The following is a 20,977-nucleotide window of genomic DNA, read 5'->3' on the forward strand; positions in this document are numbered from 1 at the left end:
ATAGTAATAAAAGTTTAGAATGAGTAAAAAGAATTACTCATGGAACTTCGATTGTTTGTATATTAAATAAACTACAGCCTATACCTCATCAATGGAAGAAGTTCCTTTCAAATAGAAAAAATAAATAAGAATTAATAAATTTTTTGTTTACTCATTGGAGTTCATTGAACACATTTTATTTCTCAAATAATAGTGTTTATTTACCTAAGGAAGATAAATGTTATCAGTTTATGTTATCAGCAAATAATGTGGTAGTATTTGAAATTATCTCTCTTAAAAGTAACCGTGAAGAAGCAGATACTGGATTAATGGCTCACTGTTATCATGCAGCTTCATCTCACCAAAATGTTGTAGTTTGGAGTCCTGACACTGATGTATTTGTCATTGCTTTACATGCTATGAAACATTTTACTGTTAATATATTATTTGCAACCGGAAATTATAACAACAAACGTATAATTAATGCAAGAAAAGTAGCTGATGATTGAGGTAGATGTTTTGTAAATGCTGTAGTAAGCTTTCATTTTTTTACAGGTTAATTGTTTAACTTAATTTATCTACTTTTTATGACATGATTTCCCTTTTTTTTTTGTAAGTTTTACTTCCGTAATACAAACATTTAAAACACTGTAAAATTTTATAGTGTGTTTTCCTATTAGGATGCAATACTACAAGTTCATTTTATGGTAAAGGAAAAGCTTCAGTACTTAAGCTCTTACAAAAAAAAAATGAAGATGTATTAGCAGTATGAGTTAGGAGTATTAATGCATGTTAGCAGTATGAGTTAGAAGCATGAAGGCGTGTTAGCAGTATGAGTTAGGAGTATGAAGGCGTGTTAGCAGAGCTTGGTGAAAATCACTTGATGGCATCAGATTTATTTACTAAAATAGAGAAATTTGTGTGTCACTTTTATGGTAATGACATAGTTTCTTCAGTTAACAAGTTGAGATATGAACTCTTCAAGAGTGACAAATATAGTGAAGAGCGATTGCCTCCAACTTCAGATGCATTAGTACAACACATACTGAGTTGTAATTATCAAGCTTATATCTGGAACATGCCACTATACCTCTATTGAATATGCCAAGTGTTTTGCAACATGGTTGGACAATGGATGGCAACGAATTGAAGATGAAATGGCTGTCAAATGAAATTGCTCCCGATAGCGTATTAAATTTTATTAATCATAGATGCGCAACTGGTTGTAATACAAAATGATGCTCATGTCAGAGTACAGAACTGATGTGTTCTGATTTATGTCAATGCATTGAATGTGGCAATGAAAATTTGAAATTCACCGAAGACAGCGATGATACTTACAATGGAATAATTTCAAGTGATTCTGATTCTGATATAGATAATCAACCTTGTAAACTTTTATGTTTGTAAGATAATAGAAGTAAATTTAAAAAAGTCAATTGAACAATTAAATGTATTATCAGTTATTAAAATGATATTTCAAATTAACTTTTAGACTTACACGATAAAAATCAATTCACTTTTATGTAAATGAATGTATATTTTGTTATATAATATGTAATGAATGTAAATGAATGTATATTTGGTTATATAATAAAAATATTTCATTTATTTATATACAATTTAGTATTTATGCAGTTACAGCTGCTAAAAACAGTTTTTAGATCACTATTTTATCTTACACGATAAAAATCGATTCACTCGATAACATAAAATTAAATCGTAAATTTCTTGAAAACTGCAGGAGGAAAACTTGGGAATTTTTCAAATTCAGAATCGGTATACTTTAAATCGCAAATTTGGAAAAAACAAAGTAGTTCTGAGAGGGAGGTCAAGAAAACTGTTTTTTGATAACATTTTTGTATCACGGATCACGGTCTAAAACAGCTGCATCAAAAGTAGGCACAAAATGTAAGTTGAACTTTTTTTTTATAACACAAGTTAAATCGCAGCGATTATCTTTCAATAAACGATATATTCAGCAATGTAATTTTAATAATAAACTAATAAACTTTAAATAAATAAAGTAAATAAATTGACATAATTTTTTTATTTATTACTTGCTAATTTTTTTTTAAATAAAAAGACATTTGTAGTTGCAAAGCTGCAATTAGAAATTTAAGAAATAATCATTTTAAAAACTCAAAAATTTAATATGTTTTAATTGATTTATGCAAATGTCGAGAAAAGAAAGAATTTTGTTAATACCAAACATTTTTAAAAATGCAATATTAAATTTAATTATTTAATATTGAAAAAATAAATAAATAAAATAAACATTCCCTTATAGTAATAATAAAAAAGCCATTAAATAACATTTAACTCATTTTGTGGTAATTAATAATATTGCAGTAATTTAAAAAAGTTTATGTCTTTAAAAAATAAAAAAATAAAGAGAATTAGAGGTCAAATATCGCGTTAAGCTAATACTTTAAGCATTTTTTATTTAAAATAAGGCCTTTACTTGCAAATCAAAAATCTTATAAACATATGTACTTTCTTAAAACATTTTAAGAAAGATCATAAAATACAGAATGATCAAAAACTGAATGGAACAAATATAAACAGAAAAAATTTTTTGAAGACAATATTTTCAAAATTATCTTTACTTTATTAAAAAAGCAAAAAAAAAAAAAAAATTATTTTGATAAAAGTGTGACATGACCCCTAGTGCCCCAGCCTTATGGACCTGAAAGTTAGTCAAAAGTTAATTGCAATATTCTGTTACAAAAAAGTGGGGACCATGCCCCATTATCCATATATAAAAATCCAAATATTTGCAGATCAAAATCTTTATATTTTTTGAAAAATAAATCAATATAGAATGATGTGTAATATATATTTTTTTGATATCATCGAGGCCACATTATCTTGAGCATCAAAATCTGGTATATAAAAAACTGCCTAAATGTATTTAAATTGATAAATACAGGTACTTTAAAAATAATTTTTTGCACTTCTGATCATTCCATTTGATTCGCCACCCCTGAAAATGGCCTGGTTCAAATTTTTAAGTAAAAATATCAAATATTTTTAAAGTTGATATCTATGAAAAATATCAAATATTTTAAAAATGTGACTTGAAGCAAATAAATGTTGCTATTCTAAGGGGACAAGAGGGGCCTGGCCAGTATCTGCTAAAAGTAAAATGGTCATATTTCAGCATCTTCTTGGAGCCAGAGGCTAAAATTTTCAAGGAATTCTTATTTTAATAAGTACTCTCAACTGTATGAAAATCAGTAAAATCTGAGATATAGGGTGACATTTTTAAAATTTTCTGGGTCATTTGTAATGGAATTTGTAATGGAATTTCCAATGGAAGTCAATTTCAATAGATTTTAGTAAATTGTATAAAATATTAATACTAAAACTTGATTTTGAGTTGTTTTTTTTTCTACTAAACAGAACTTTTTCTTACCTTAGAATTGTTACAAATGCAGACAAACTAATTAAATAGATAAATACATTAATTGCTCAATTTTTGATAAATGAGTAAGACTACCTTGCGTTTTACTTTTCTTTTTTTTTAAATTACAACCCTCCTGTTAGAACAATTATTAAACTATATAACAAAATACATAAAAACATTATTTTTATGTATTTTGTTATATAGTTTATTTTCTTTATTTTTTTTAATTATATTTAGATCTGAATAGAGTAGATCCTTATCAGAGATAAATAATTCTATAATAAAACTGTTAAAAGATAAATCATGATGAAACCCTTAAAAAAACAATTATTTTATTGTTTAACAAATTTCTAAGTAAGAGACTTTTAGACGCAATTTTATAACCAAATAATTAGAAAGTCATTGTGTTGCTAAACTTTTTTGAATGTTATCTTTTGACTGTACTGAGTGAATACAATAATAATTTCTTTCATTCAAATAGTATAATGGTGTATATACGTTAGCATTGAATAAAGGAAACTCACCTTAACTCGATCTAATATCTCATATCATCCAAAGTTCAATGTAATGGAAGTTTGCTTTAGTCGGACATTCATTAAGTTGAACCATTTTCCTTGGTCCCTTAGAGGTTTGAGTTATCGGGAATTAACTGTACTTGCAAAAATATGTGTACTGACAACACACTATACAATCATGCATTGTGTGGGTTATTGTATAAATATCAATTAATAAGAAAATATCTTAAATGCTCAATAAACATTAAAAATGTAATTCAATTGTTATTATCATGAACTCTGGGAACAACATTACATGCTAAATGTGCTCTAGTAAAACTTTTAATGAAAGATCACAAGTCTGAATGAATGTTTTAAGATGCTTATAACAACTGTTTATGGTATCATTTAGTGGCTCAATTCTGCAAATAGCATCAACCCAATAAAATCTTATGGAAGACCAAGAATTACCAATCCGAAACTGGCAAACATATTCTGTTGTTTAGCTTTGATGTTCACACAGATTTCAAGTTCACTAATTTTTACTCAAATATCTCCTAGCGTAAATTTTAGTGCTTGCACAGTTTGAAAATTACCAAGGATTTCACAGTTTGAAGATGTCTTTATCTTTAAATGTAATATGCTGCATTAAAGTTCCATAAATTGTTTAAAAATTTTGAAGAACTATCTGTCTATTTGGCTTTGAATTAAAAATGTTCGATATTTTCATGTATGGCAGAGCAATTTGCTATCAGGCAAAAGTTGTCAAGATGGATTGATAAATATCCAAATAATAGTCTTGCTCTGTGACTGGACAGTTTTAACTACATCAAAAACTATAGGATGAAATTAAAAGGTAAAGTTTCTTTACAGAAACCAGCTTTATTAGCGGATCTGAGAGAAGTCATAATAAAAATGCGGTGTCATAAAATAATGCCCAAATAGTGTGAGTCTTTTGTTGCCATAATGCCCTGAGGAATGCAGATTGCTGTAAATGTTCAAGGACACCATAGAAAGTACTAAGAGTTTTAACATTACCTTCTTTATTTATGTTTATGTATTTTGCTTTTTGAATGAAAACATTTTATAGCAATAAACACATAAAACAGTACAAAAAAACCTTTGCTATAAATTTGATTATTTTGGCTGTCACTGTGTATTTAGTAAAAAATTCTAAGCATTAATGACTTTGTTGAAAAAAGTTGTAACCTATTATTAACTTAAAGAACAACGTATTTAAATGTTTAATGGCACATCACTTTTAAATAAAGTTATTTGTACCATTGTCTGCATTTGTATATGTATATCTTTCTACAAATTAATTCGAATCATTTATTCAAAGCTCTTATTGTTTGCAGTTTATTGATATTTTTTACTTGCTCTTTTCTTCTTTTTTTTTTATTGAGATTCACTTCAAGATATTCACTGATATTGAGATTCACTTCTAACAAGGCTGCAAGCAGCCTTGTTAGAAGTGAATCTATATATCAGGTATTAAGTTGGGAGTTACTAGAAAACAAAAAAATATTACTAAAGAGCAATATTTTTTTGTTTTCAAAAGCAAAAGAAATGGTAAACAAAAGACTTGAAAATGTGCAGGTTGTATGAGTCAGGAAAACATGAAGATGGGGGACAGTTCCGAAAGTTTGAAGTGCAGGGAAAAAAACTAGACCAATTAAAGTTTTTAGAGCATGCTGGGACAGATACAGTAAAAGAATGAGACTTTGCTGAAAGACAAGGCAAGCAAGAATGAGTTTTTGTTGATGGAACTAGAGATGATAGCTCCTTTGAGTAGCAACCATGATAGTATTTGTAGAAAAGAGAAAGATATTCAAGGATAGGAGAGAGGCTCAAGCTTGGCAGATAGAGCAAGTCCAACAACAATTACAATGGATTTTTGGATTTTGATAATTAGGGCGGTTCAGCTTCTGTAGACAAAAAATTAAAGTCACCAATTACAGAGGCACTTTGATATTTATGTTCCTTTTGACCTATAAAACAAAACTATGAAATATTATTGAAATTAGAAAATATTTAGAACTGCCTCATGGGACCTAAAGTTTGTAGAATTTTGGCAAAAAAAGAAGAAAGTAAAGAATCAAGAATGCAAAAGGAAGTTCAACGGGGTATCATCAGATAGTTCAAGTGCAGCAGACAATGCTATATCTAGCGATGAAGACTGTATGGTTCAACAACATAAGAATTTTGTTGAGGAACGTTGTCAGGAGAAATCTCCATCAACTTCTAAACGTGCAAAGGTATCTGCTTTAGATGTTATTCCTTCAGCACTTGCATCTGCACTTGATCGTACAAATATGTGACAGAAAAGCAGCATAAATCTTAAAGAAAACTTTTGCCAGAAATTTCAGGTGGGCACAAAAAAATTGATTGTCACGCGATTTTAGTTTAGAAACTGTCAAAAGTTAAACTTTTGACAGTTTCTAAAGTGGCACAAGGGACTGGTGAGCTTATAGCAAATGCAAAAATGGTTGCCGTTTCTGATTGGAAATTGCAAAATCAAATAGTTGCAATTTCTTTTGACACTGCGGCATCAAACAAAGGTCGACTAAATGGTGCATGCACAATTTTAGAAAGAAAACTTGAAAAAAATCTGCTCCGGTTGGTCACCATCATGTTCATGAAGTTCTGTGTGGCGATGTCTTCAAGGCAGTTTTCGGTCCATCCTCTGGTTCAAATGTGTTGTTGTTTCGTCAATTTCGTCAATAGAAGAACTAGCACCACTTGGTCTGTTTTCTGATCTGTTATGACGAAAAAACTTATGATAGCAAAATTGCAAGATCAGATTGCAGACAATCAAGAACTCGATTGACGATCAATCCAATACACTGGAACTGAAGATCTGAGTGCAAAACCTCTGGAGTATTTCATTGGACCATCTTCATGTTTCTTTTTTGATGCCTTACAGTTAGACATGTCCTTTCTGAAAGAGGATGTTGAGAAGTGGTCAGATATTCTAAATTATCAGGTCACAAAGAAAACTGTTCAGGCACTAAAAGTTTTCAATGATAGTGCAGAAAGAGGAGTTGCTCTAGCCACTGCATTTAATTCTACAATAACAAAACAAGAAGAGCAAAAACAATATTTATTTCAAATGGTGGAAATTCACTGGCGAAGATTTCCCAATCCAAAGAAATGAACTGTTGTAACTGAACAGTTAACTGAACGCATGGAACAAACAGTGAAAACTGAACAGTTCTAATGGAAAAGCATTAAAATAAAACTTCCTTTTAATTTACTGTAAAGATATAAAATTTTTGCTATATGGGTTAACCAAATTACATTTGTAGTTCTATTTCACTTTTTTGTATTCTTTTTTTCAGGGTCAAATTTTAGTTCAAAATTTTCAAAACCACTTTTTTTTAAGGGCATCTTCAAATATTCATTTAGAGGAATTGAGTACATTTTCATTAGAGAAGTTTTGATTTAGCCTGTTATTAATTGAAATCAGAATTTGTTTTAGAATTTGGGGTGGATGATTTGAGTTAATATAAGTATACAATAATTCATCATTTGGTTTTTTGAAAGACTTATATGAATTTTCAGAGAGGTTAAATGTGACATCAAGAAAGTTCACAATTTTTAAATTTATGTTTATTTCGATTTGAAAGCCAATATTTTTTAAAATTTCTATAATATCTTTTCTAATTTTATCGAGCTGTGAACCAGATTCGAAATGCGGACCAGAATACTTTTTATAATAGTCTCAGCAAATTCCACAAATGTGTGAAAATTTACAGTAGTTAAGACATTTGTGACTTCCTGTAATTTAATTTTTGGTATAAATTGAAGTTTTATTAATTTGATTTTTCATTTCTGATAAGTCTTTATTAATGAAACACGGTGTTAAATAAGAAAAATTTTTGTAAAATGATTTTCTTCTAATTTATATATATATATTATATGTTCTAAAAGAACAGAGCAATAATAAATTAGTAAAAACACTTATCTAATTTTTGATTACTTCAACACTGTGTTTCACCATCAGTAGGTTCATCAGGAAGAATGTCTAAACATAAAATGTTTCCAAGTTATAGAAAAATTATTTCTCAGGAAGTTGGGAATTGTTATAATTAATTATATAATAACTGTAGTGTTTTGCAACCAGGAAGTTGCATCAACTACAGTAGATAATTAAAAAATCATGAAATATATATATATATATTTAAATATATATATATATATATATATATATATATATATATATATATATATATATATATATATATATATATATATATATATATATATATATATATATATATATATATATATATATATATATATATATATATATATATATATATATATATATATATACACAGAATTTTCATCCCCAAAGTATAGCAGCACTTAAGTGTCTCTTTAAGCATGCATAACTTTAAAAGAAATTTCATTTAAATATACTCATAAATATTAATGATTGCTTTTTATTTTTTTAAAAATCATTTTATATTCATAATTTCTTAAATTTCATAAATTGAAGTAGACTTCAACTAGTTTGAAGACAACATTAAACTATTTAGATGCAAAATATATTTCATAAAGTTGTATTTATAAAAGATGTTTTGCATAATTTTGTACACCAGGCAGTCAACCTGGTGTTCAATATGCTTGTGAAGCAAAATTTAGTATAATTCTTAAAAACCTACCTAACAGCTGATTAACACATAAAAATCCTAGTTTTTCAAAATTAAACAAAACATTTGGTGTTCAAAATTGTACAAAACATCTTTCATAATGATCCTAGTCATTGCCAAAAATAAGTTTTTTAGCTCAGTGTATGATTTGACTGCATGTGTTCAAGTTTAATTCAGGCATTTTAGTGAAAATCTTTTTTTTTTCTTCAAGGTAAATAATATTCTCTGATTAACATCCACCACACAATTCAATGTTAGACATTAAATTTTCAAACACTAGGAAATAAATGGTGAGAAAAATTAGTGAAAAAAAAAAGTTGTTATGTTTAGTTTTGTTTAAATGTTGTTTTTTAATTTTGTTGTAATGGCACTTGGCAATAAATTATGACTCAATCCATACTTGTGTATTATATCTTCTTTAGGATGTTGTAATGGATCAATTGCTTTTTTACTGTTCCTGTTATCTTTAAACACTCTCATAATTTTGTTTTAATTTTTTGATTTGAATAAAACTTATTCTAAATAACTTCACAATTGTTTTTCTTTTCTCGGTTTGACAACATTAAAACATACTACTTAGCTTGACAACATTAAAACATATTACTCATCTTGTCAACATTAAAACGTATTACATAGCTTGACAACATTAAAACATATTACTTAGCTTTAAAACATTACAACATATTACTGGTTCAAAAGTAGTTTAGTTATTTACAAAGACCCAATATATAAAAACACACTAAAAGTTATTTGGTGACATATATATATATAAAGCAAAGTTAATTGCGATACATATCACTAAATAAATTTATTACCTAATCAGCAAAAAAAAAAAAAGCCTAATCCCATATTTGTTAAACTTTTATTGTCATTTTTTCTGCCACATTGCGATGTAAAGGATCTTTATTGTTCAACTTGCATTTTAGTCTTTGTTTGTCAGGTTGTAGAATTTCATAACATCGGGATAAGTTATAAGTAGTTGATTGTAGTGATTAAGTTATAAGTAGTTGATCTGGAGGGAGCACCAAAGATGACACAAGACTTAAAAAGGAAAGCCAGAAGCATTTAAAAATTCATATTGTATGGGGTGGCAACTATTTTTTTATTAAAAAGTAAAAAAAATGTTATTTAAATGCTATCAATGTAAGGAAATACTGCATGTGAATGCAGTATTTAAATGCTATCAATGTAAGGAAGTACTGCATGAGAATGCATAGAAAAGCAAACTAATAATAATCTTTTAGTTTAAAGTAAAGATAACACACTAGTGGAAGAAAAAAAGTAACAATGCCTTGCATAAATGTATAATGCATTATAAATTTTTACCTAGCCCCGGTTATCAGCTCCTGCTAAATCTTTGGCCGGGTTTGTTAAAAAGTCTCATACAATTATCTGGGGCCAGGCTTAATCAATTTATATATTATATATTTTTAAATATTAAATCACTTTAAAATTAAAAAAGTTTTTAAAAGTTTTTTTTTTTAATTTTTATCTTTCTTTTTTTACAACATGTTTAAATCATTATAAACTAATTTAAAATGTGTAAGGAATCATGTAGTCTAATAAATGGATAAAATAATTGACATTATTTAGAAGTATTGTTTTAAACTAATGGCGTTCAACTTATATTTAATTGCAAGCAATATTGTCTGGTAATAGCATTTAGTAAAACTAAATCTTTTTTGGTTAAATAATTAGATAAAATTTTGGAATAGCCAGAATTCCTGGTGATAAAAGTTCCTATTTATTTTTTAATTCTAGTTCACAAAGTAGAAACTTGCTTAAACTCATGCTTAAGTTCTTACAGGTTTTTTTTTTTTTCCCCTTTTTAACTATTTTTTTCACCAAACTTTTAGTCTCTTAATTACAATTCAATATTTATAAATATTGAATTGTAAAAAAAAATTCATTTATTTCAATAAAAGAAATTCTTTAACAAATGTAATTTTAAAAATTATAGTTTTTTAATCAGAATTCTAAAAGAATTTCTTTTGATGAAAAATATATAATTAAAAGATTAATTGATTATTATTTGATATTTTATTTCATTTTTATAAAAGTTTTAACTTTTATTCAACACAATTCTTTTGTTCTTTCCCAAATATTAGGTTGATGAACTTCCCAAATATTAGGTTAATGGTGATTGGTCCAAAAAAATTTAGAAAATCTCCTCTTGTTAACTCACTTCAAAGCTACGGGAATATTAGAAAAGAAATTCATCTGAGACATTATTGGATCAAAGGTAAGGTACTTTGAAAAGAAATTGTTACTGTTTTGTGGTATTTTATAAGTCTTACTATGCCTAATGTTGTTCAAAAACTTTCAACAATTTTCTAAAAATAAATTGTTATAAACAAATAATACAATTGCTACAAAATTTACAATTTTAAATTTTAAATTAGCAATATTTTTTATTCATTAGTTTTCTAGAAACAATTTAAGAATTACATTATTTTCACCATTTTTATGTTATATTTACTACTTTAGGGTACAAACTTACCACTAGTACATTTGAAAAAGATGCAATAGGCTGCTCTTACTGGTCATATATGTATAAAAAGAAATGCATGAATTTTATCATTTGGGAGGTAGATTTATTATCATGGTAGTTTATTGTTACCATAAACTCTAGGTTTATTTTCATTTAGCAAGGTTTAAAAAATTTAGTGATACTAAATGATGATTATGGAAATAGTAAAAAACAATCATGGTAGATAAAATTAAAAAAACAGATATTATCTAGTGATTAGAACATGACTTATACATCATTTATAAATTACATTTTATTATGGCAACACTATTATGTATTATCACATCAACACTAACCAAAGGAGTTCAAACCATTAGGGTAGAATGTTTTTAATATCTAACTATTATTAATTATTATTTTTCTTAAAATCTTATCTATTTTATTGTTTTATATTACCAATAATTTTAGTCACGCAAGCACTTACGTCAGTGGATTTAACTTGCTAACTCATAGGTCATTATTTAATCATTTGCTAAAAATGGCTAGATCGTAAGCTATGGTCCCCCCTACCCGCTGATTTGTGAAATATCATCTCTCCTATTAAATAGTCTTAGCATTCGTTGCTGATTCTCGCCTAGTGACATCATTTGCAATTTTTTCTTCAATTATCACAATTCCAAGATTGTAACTGTCGAATATCTTCCTGTGTTTAACTGTTGTGCTTTTGTAACTATGTGACTGGATGACTCCATTGGTCACCTGTTTGCAATCATTGTCACTTAAAAAATCAAAAATATAAAAAAAAAGATATTACAAAATAAAAAACAGTTAAGGTAAATAAAATTAAAAAAATATATTTTTTTGTTGCATCATGTGTTTCACTCCATATGTACTATATTTTTACTTTGGCTTGTCTTTAAAATGTTTATTCAGAATGATGTTTTTTTTTAATTTTTTTTCTTTACACAACTTTCAACTCTACAAGCATAAACTTAGAAAGATATTAACATTGAAAAAGTAAATAAATTATTTTCATGAAAAAATAAGTAGATGACTTTTCGTGCAACATCACATCTTTTTTTAAACAACATGCGTGCATACTTGAAAGGAAAATTAAAACTTCGCAAGATTGCATTCATAAGTTCATAATATAAATACACTTTATAAATGTTTTTTTATATACATAAATAAAATTTTATTTTCGTTTTGAAAAACAATTGATGTAATTAGTTACATAAAAAATGTAACTAATTGCATAAATAATTAGTTACATTCTTTTTTTATATTGGAAAAGTAAAAGTTTTTATTATTTTTATAAATTTTGATTGCTATTAAAGACTTTTATGTATATATTTTATGTTTTTCTGCAAATTTTATAAGCTTTATCAATTCATATTGCTTTTAAAAATCTTTTGAAAATTAATAGCAACATCATAATTTAATATTTTTAAGTAGTAGTAATTTAGCATCCGAGGTGCAGTGGTTAGAGGCACCTTATATTGCCAATATTGTAACAAGAAGTAGTAACAAATCAACAGAAAATGGAAGTAAAGTTAGCAACAAATGATAAAGACCTAGTTTTGGAAAAATTATAGCATTATAAAAAAAATTAGGTAATGTTAAAAACCTTACACTTATGTTGGAACAAAATGAGTCCAGGATAGTACTAAAAGGTTATGAAAAGATTTTTAAACCAGACAATAAATAAATTAAAACTAATACCCTCTTTTAAAATGTGTTTAGATTTTTAATCTGTAAATAATAATATAATGCTTCTTTATAAATTTACTTTTATTATTTGTAAATAATCAGGGTGGCATCACCTTGAATATCCTGCTGAAGTCAGAAAATTAAATAAATTGTACAAAACTCTTCTTAGCAACTAAATCAATCAAAAATTTTGATTGATTTAGTTATAAACTTTAAGTTATTATTTGAAATAACAATCAAAATCTAATTCAAAAAAATGTATTTTTAAAGTCTGATAAAAGTCAATGAGAACACTTTTGAAGCAAGTTTATGTTTTTTGAATAAAAGTAAAGGGCTTTGTGAGATTTTTTGTTACTTTGTATGTTTAATTTACAATAAATTTTTCATCAGAAAGTCAGGGTATTTTTATTTTTAGTTAGGGAAAAGTCATGGAAAATGAACATGAAAATTTGCTGGCCACCCTGATTATACACATTTACATAATTTAACTACACTTATATTAAAATAATCAAAGTTGATATTCAACATGATATTATCTAATTAATATTCAACATGGTATTTAATAAAATGATTAATCCTCACAGTCATAAAATTAACAGGAAACATTTTATACATCAAATTCTCGAACATTATGTAAAGGAACATTAGAAAGCTGTCTAACTTTTGCTATCAGATAATTGTAGTCTTTTGTAAAAGATATGATTTAATATTGCCCCAGTAGCATTTTTAATATCGAGTCCTGGTGTAGTGAATTGATTATAGTAAATTAAAATTCAAGCTGGTATAGAAGGCTTTATTTAGTAAATTAATAAATATGTAACCTAAAGATACAATCATATTATTTTACATAAAAAAACACAATAGTTATTGAATAACAGCAGTAAGTGATAGGAATCAGCACTCTGTCAGCAAGAATATAGCCACCAGGTTTAAGTTTCTGATAAAAGTTTATTCTGGTATAGTAATCTGTATGATACGTAATTAACCAGACAGGAGATAAAAAACTAGTTGCCCCAGCTGGTTTTTATTATATACTAACTAGACATTTATAATAAAACCATAACTAAACCAAGTTTGTTATCATGAAGTTAAAATTTTTTATTATATTGTTCTTTATAAGATCAAAATAAAGATGGTCCTCCAACATCAAGCGTGGGTGAAGTAAGTTTTAATTTTTTTAAAGAGCTACATTATCATTTAAGATCTTGAAAAAAAAATTCTTTTGTTCATCTGATGTTGGGTTTTGGTATGAAATATGTTTACTTTGTTCAAGTCAAGCCTATTTTCAAGTTCAATATTTCAATTAAGTTTAGTACTGTATTAATTAAAAGTAAAAAGTTTAAAGTTCTGCTTTATAAATATTGTGTTGAAAATATTTAGAAATAGTAGACTTATTATTAGGTGGTTTAGTGTCATAATTTATTTTCTCAGTATCAAGTTTTGTGTATTAAGTTGAATGTTGTGTTATCGAGCTATATGGTTGATGATAATATTGATGAGTATCCTCGTTTGTTTTTGTTTACTTTGGCATACTTTTCCCTTTTCTTCTTTGAATCAAACTAGATATTGGAGCAAATTCAATGTTATGAAATGTTATGGATTGTTTTAATCTAGTCTCTATGTCTTCTTCTTTTAAAAGCTGATCTTTCCAAGTCTCATCCTTAATACTAATGCTCTCCAGAAAAAAAAACACCATATAAATAGTTATTTACATTTTTAAAAACTCTTCACTTATTTTAAAAATGTATATAACTATTTATATGGTTTAACTTAGCAAAAAATTTGTAAGTTAAACATAGTTAAACCATTGATTTTCTTCTTTTAAATTTTTCCAAAAAAAACTTTATAAATTTTAAAAATTAGTTTTTTCACATCTTTTTGAGTAACTAATGACACAACAGCTAGTTGAAATAATTTAATTCTTGTTAAAAAATCAATAAGTAAATAATTTTCCCAACATACTTGATATAACAAACATCTTGATGTTTTTTGCTGGAAAATTTCTGATTATTTGTTTTTTTTTGCCTACAAGCAGTGGCGGCTCGTCGATAGGGGCCATAGGGGCCCTGTTGACTCAATAAGGTACAGTAATATTAGGAAACTTTATAACATTAAATGTAAACATTTATTTGTAAAAATAATGTTGTAAACATCATACATTTGTTAATATTGCAATTTTACTGTGAATATTAACAGTGTTAATATTACAATATTAACAGTGTTAATATAAAAATATTAACAATGTTAATATTACAATATTAACAGTGTTAATATAAGAATATTAACAATGTTAATATTACAATATTGGTTTCTTTACCTGGATATGTAGATATAAAATTTACCATGAAGTTATTAGGAGTATAAATTAATAGGAATAGGAACATAGCAAAAACATGATATTTAAAATAATGTAACTGAAATTACTGGTATAAATGTTGGTTTGACATAAACATTTAAAGAGATACAGTTACGTAAAAAGAAATTAATTTATATTAATTTTCAGGAACATTTTCTATATTTTCTAGGACAATAATTTTCTAGGACAAGTCATTTTATTCTATAATTATAGCAGAAATAATAATGGTAAAAAGAATAAAATTATAAGTTTAGAACTTCTAGGAAAATTGAACAGTTTAGAAAGTTGATTTTAAAATATCATGAAAAAGTTTTGCATTTCTTTTATAATCAAAGTTCTTGTATATTTTATAACTTTTGTTAGTTAACTACATTTTCAGGCATATATTGTTTTAATATTTCTTTAAATTTATAACGCTTGTTTTTTTTTATTTTACAGGGAAAAAATAGTGGCTTAGCCATATTAATGAGAATCTTGATTTGTGTATTAATCGAATAAACGTATCGCAAGTGTATGGCAATGTTTAGCAAGTTTATATATTGTGATATAAGAAAGCTTAGTCATTTCTACAAATATAAAAAGAGCTACAAACTGTTTGTACTTTTGAAATTCTTTTTCTATTCTCGATGAGGGATTGCTGAAGTTTATTTTTTCCAAATAGCTTATGTATTATATTCTGCGGCATAATAAATCAGCTATTGAAAATTGTTTACATTGTTTGGTGGCAGTTGAGTCGTTCTACCTTTTAAGTTGCCAATTAGATCAGCGCTGAAGCAGAGTCAATTTCAACCATGATGATAAGTATCAATCATAAGTTTTAGAGAATTTTTTATCAGCAAAAATATGCAACTGGGTTTTCAAGAAATAATTTAAAATTAGTCAATATTATTATTAGTTTGATACAACAAAGGTACAAACAACTTAAACAACAGAAGATATAAAGAACATTTTTTTTTCAATCACAAAAACTGTACCACTGATGGTACTGTTACATTTCTTAATGCAGCTTTAACAATTGATATTTCCAAAGAGGCACTAATTAAAAAAATATACAAATTTTAGATTATTTTAAAATGTTTGACATTTACCATTACCATAGAAATAAAATAATCAAAATATTTTATTGAAATGTTTTTTTTTTGGGTTAAAGCTGACGCCAAATAACTAAAGCTATATAAACATTTAAGTACTGTTATGTATGCTTACAAACAGATGTTAAGTTTTTATCTTTAATTACATGAAATCGTTAAAGCATCTTTGACAATGTAAATAGTCTTGTGAAGTTTACTATTGCTTATGGCTGACATTGTAAATGTTGTATTTAAGAATTAAGTAAAATATGTGTTGTATTATGAAAAAAATATTGTAAAATCATGTTTAAAAATTTTTTAACGTTGTAAAAGTATCTTTTTTGTTTTTGTTGGCCCTTTCGCCATTCCAGAAAGCTTTATGTAAACCTATCAGAGAGTTCAATGTATATGTAATGTTACATTCTTTATTATTTTATCGATCGGTAATTAAGAAGCCCTTCTTGACTAAACTACTGTTGGTAAAGTTTGCTTTTAAATCATGCCATAGTCTTAGTTACAATATAGTTTAAAGTTATCTTATTTATCAATAATTTAGGTTCATTAATAAGATAAATTAACATGAACAAAATTGACAGTTTATTGGCTAAACGTTTCTCGTCATTGGGATCCGAAAATCAATTTTGGATCCGAAAGATTTCAATTTTAATATACTACATTTCCCTCGGAATCATATATAAAATATTAAAATAACTAACCAATACTAAGTGAAGTTAATGTCAGATGTAACCGTTTTGTTGAAAATGCTGTTTTTAATGATATCGGCACAATTAATGCTCTCCCCCCCAATTATACATAAAAATAACCTGGTTGAAACATTTTCTGAAGTATCAAAGTTGATAGAGATTGTTTTGGTCATGCCTGTGTCTACAGCTGATGCTGAACGGTGTTTTATTCCTTTAAAACGAGTTAAGACACTTTTGAACTATTAGGGCAGTTTTCAGTCAGTTTTTGCTGGTTTTTACGTAGGTTTAAAAGATGCAATGTCATTAAATACTTTATTTTAAAAGTATGCTAGTCCTTAACTCTCTCAACTAATCAAAAAGCGCTAGCGTCCTAACAAACACCAAAGCATCAATTACGCTGACAGCAAGTCGTTGCGATATTGTTCGGTTAATACTTCCTGGCCCCACCAAAGTGTATTGTCACCGGCCACCACTGCCTACAAGTATGCGCGCATGTTTTTTGAAAACAAGAATGTAAACATTTGCAAGTCATTTATATTCTTGACACCAAGCTAAATAAGTTTTTTTTTAGATGAATATAATTTATAATTTACTTTAGCATAATCAACTTTGCTTACTTAAAATTTTTATTATACAATATATTTTTTACTAAACATTGTTAGTTATCTTAATGTTGAAAACTTGTTTGAAAAAAAAATTCAAAATTTTGTTAGAAAAAATTAAAGGTTAAGAAGTCAAATTGAATTTTGGGTTTAAACTTGTTTTTTATTTCTGTTTAGTGCAATTTTGATGAACTTCATCATGTTTTTATGTTTCAACATGCAGTTTATTTGCTTGTTTGGCAATTTACTGATAACATTGAAAATGAAGTAGCACTACTGAAGTTGTGGTTTCAAAATATTCAGGTTTTTTTCAAAGAAATTACTTGTATATTTTATAACTATAAAATATACAAGTAATTTGTTTGAAACTTACATTAAAAATTTAAAGAATACTTGTTCTAATGATTGGTTTGGAAATGTTAAAAAAAACCCTAAAACCTGCATATTGTCATAATTATTCCTAAATAATTATTCTTACATATTTTCATAATTATTCCAACATTTTGATTTAAAAAAAAGTTGTAGAATAAATAACAACACTAGCAAACATCATTTTTAAATGTTTAAAAAAAAACATTTGCGTTACTTTTAAACATTAGTATTCTCTAATATTTGTGCATATTTAGCATATTTAGCATATTAATTTTTTGCATTATCAATTCTTGCTTAATCTATTTATTTATGTTTAGCAATAATGAATTAACAGTTTTGTACTATCTTTTGATGCAAAAGCACATTTTAAAATATTTTGAAATTATATTATTTATGTACTTACTTTATATATTAATTATATATTTTTGTGCAAAAAATGTTTTATGCTTTGAAATAGCAATGAAATCCAATATGTAAGTTTTTTCATAAAAGCTATTTAAATGTTTAAATTAAAAATATATATAATTGTTAATACATTTAAATTGATATAACACAATATCTTTGCTGATTGTGTTGAATTCGAAAGTTCTACAGAAAATAAATAGTTTTTTTATATTATAATAATATTTTTGTCATATCATATCTTAAGTTATAAACAATATAAATTTAATATTTTTTCATTTTATTAGGCTTATGCTCCTGACTCAGCTGTCATTGTTGTCATTACTAACACTGATAGTAAAAAATTTCCATCAGGTTTACTAAAAAATGTTAAAAGATATTTTTCTTCTAAACCATATGGATTTAGTATAAATGAGGTGCTAGATGTAGCATTACCAAAAATCATAGATTTTGTTGAAATTGATCACACTAAAGATCAAAATATAAAGTTTCTTCGTGATTTAATATAAAATGTTATAGATAAAAGTAAGTTTTTTTACTGTTTTTTTTCTTATATATATATATATATATATATATATATATATATATATATATATATATATATATATATATATATATATATATATATATATATACATATATATATATAAATATATATATATATTTATAAATTAGTAAAAGCACTTATCTAATTTTTGATTTCTTCTACACAGTGTTTCACCATCAGTAGGTTCATCTTCCTGATGAATCTACTGATGGTAAAACTCAGTGTAGAAGAAATCAAATATTAGATAAGTGTTTTTACTAATTTATTATTGCTCTGTTCTTTTAGAACATTTAGCACTCTGTTTGTAGAATGCATTAACATAATTTATATATATATCTCTATATATATATACATATATATATATATATATATATATATATATATATATATATATATATATATATATATATATATATATATATATATATATATATATATATATATATATATATATATATATATATATATATGTGTGTGTACTTTTTTTTTGTATTTCACCTCCCCAAGGCCAAGAAGGCCACTACAGATGAGGTGGCTACTTGTGATTATAACCCTCTCTCAACTCTATAACTCCGAAACGAACCTTGATGAACAAGGCCGTTGCGCGGAGAAACATGTTGAGCGCGGTACTACCAGGAGCGAGCATTCTACCACTACCGCATTATATATATATTATATATATATATATATATATATATATATATATATATATATATATATATATATATATATATATATATATATATAAATATATATATATATATTTATATAAATATATATATATATATATATATATATATATATATATATATATATATATATATATATATATATATATATATATATATATATATATATATATATATATATATATATATATATATATATATATATATATATATATATATAGATATATATATGGATAAATGCGGTAGTGGTGTAGAGGTAGAGCGCATATAGGTATAAATATATAAACTAATAATAGTACTAAGTTTTAAAGGAGCAATTGCTATAATTCTTACAGAGGCAGCTGCAGTCATAAAAAACAATTATTTGTAATAAAAAAAAAAGGAATATATATATTTATCTTAAGAGAGATTCAGTATCATTAATAAACTTTGTTATGCTGATTGTGATAATAACATTTTTATTAAATTTTTTGATTTTTTATTTGAGCTTATCTTTATTTACAAAAAAAAAAAAAATTTAAAATTTATAGTATAACTCATAGTGAAATCCATAAATAATGTAATAACATAGTGAAATCCAAAAATAAGGAGAACCATTTAGATTCCTTTTTAAATTTATTTAGAGTGGTTTTCTTTTTATTAGCAATATCTGAAAATAATTCTATAGATATGGCTTATGATACTAAATGTAAATATAGGAGAAATTCTAATAGCTCTAAGTCAGTGGTCGGCACCATATTTCCAAAGGGGACCACTTGCAAAGTTCTTGCTTTAGTTGCGGCCCACAGCAATAAATAAATTATATATAAAATAGGTTATATTACCTATATAACAGAATATAGTATAGAATTATTTATAGAACTAATAATTGTATCAATACAAAATACATACTTAAGAAAAAAAACACATAAAACACAATTAAAAATTTGGTGAGTATTTTGTTGTTGCAGCTAGCACAAGTTCATTCAAATGAGTGTCAGTCAGTCTTGTTCTGTAAACATTTTTTATTATTTTCATGGCTGAGAATGTTTGTTCGCATTGGTTACTAGTGCCATACATACAGATAAGTCTATTTGCATGTTTTTTAAGAACTGGAAAACGTTTCTTCATGACAGCATGCCAGAAAATAATTAAATTTTCACCAAAAGTGCCATTTTCATCTTTTTTTGGTGCCTTTCTTCTCAACTCGTCGTCACATTGAAAGTTAATTAGTTCATCCTCTGCTTTTAAAATATCACCTTCTTCAAAGTCCTTTAGAATACTAATATCATTCATATCAAAGTCAAATGGATAACACAAAAAAACCATATGCTTTTTTAAGTCTTCAAATTCATTAAATCTGTTTTCATATTGATCATACAGAGCTGTCACTATTAAAAAAATGACGATAACATTTCCCTTGATGGTTGACATTCATTTAAAGTAGGAAAATGAGTACAACTACCAGATGCAAATTGAGTTTTGTACAAATTAAGTTTTGTCTTCGTCACAGTGATGTGGTTGATCAAATCACAA

The 20,977-nt window shown here is 26.0% G+C and overlaps 3 protein-coding genes across 3 annotated transcripts in view; 2 read left to right on the plus strand and 1 right to left on the minus strand.

Moving 5' to 3' along the window:
* Nucleotides 1–16,478, plus strand: part of LOC136078007 (putative ankyrin repeat protein RF_0381) — a 50,341-nt gene extending 33,863 nt beyond the window's left edge. Inside the window, exons 9-11 of the transcript XR_010637440.1 lie at nt 10,649–10,782; nt 11,028–11,128; nt 15,515–16,478. The gene's annotated coding sequence lies outside the window, so the exon portion shown is untranslated. The remainder of the gene's footprint in view (nt 1–10,648; nt 10,783–11,027; nt 11,129–15,514) is intronic.
* A 2,157-nt stretch (nt 16,479–18,635) lies between these two features.
* LOC136078008 (leucine-rich repeat serine/threonine-protein kinase 1-like) overlaps nt 18,636–20,977 on the plus strand; it is a 106,077-nt gene continuing 103,735 nt past the window's right edge. Inside the window, exon 1 of the mRNA XM_065792609.1 lies at nt 18,636–18,751. The gene's annotated coding sequence lies outside the window, so the exon portion shown is untranslated. The remainder of the gene's footprint in view (nt 18,752–20,977) is intronic.
* On the minus strand, nt 20,381–20,875 carry LOC136078545 (EPM2A-interacting protein 1-like). The gene has a single exon (XM_065794323.1). It carries the CDS (start codon nt 20,873–20,875, stop codon nt 20,381–20,383), a length of 495 nt encoding a protein of 164 aa, XP_065650395.1.

Source organism: Hydra vulgaris, chromosome 03, assembly GCF_038396675.1.
Source record: "Hydra vulgaris chromosome 03, alternate assembly HydraT2T_AEP".
Classification (NCBI taxonomy): Eukaryota; Metazoa; Cnidaria; class Hydrozoa; order Anthoathecata; family Hydridae; genus Hydra; species Hydra vulgaris.

Coding starts and splice junctions, on each gene's coding strand:
- LOC136078545 (XM_065794323.1), bottom strand. CDS start 20,875: ATGTCAACCATCAAGGGAAATGTTATCGTCATTTTTTTAATAGTGACA.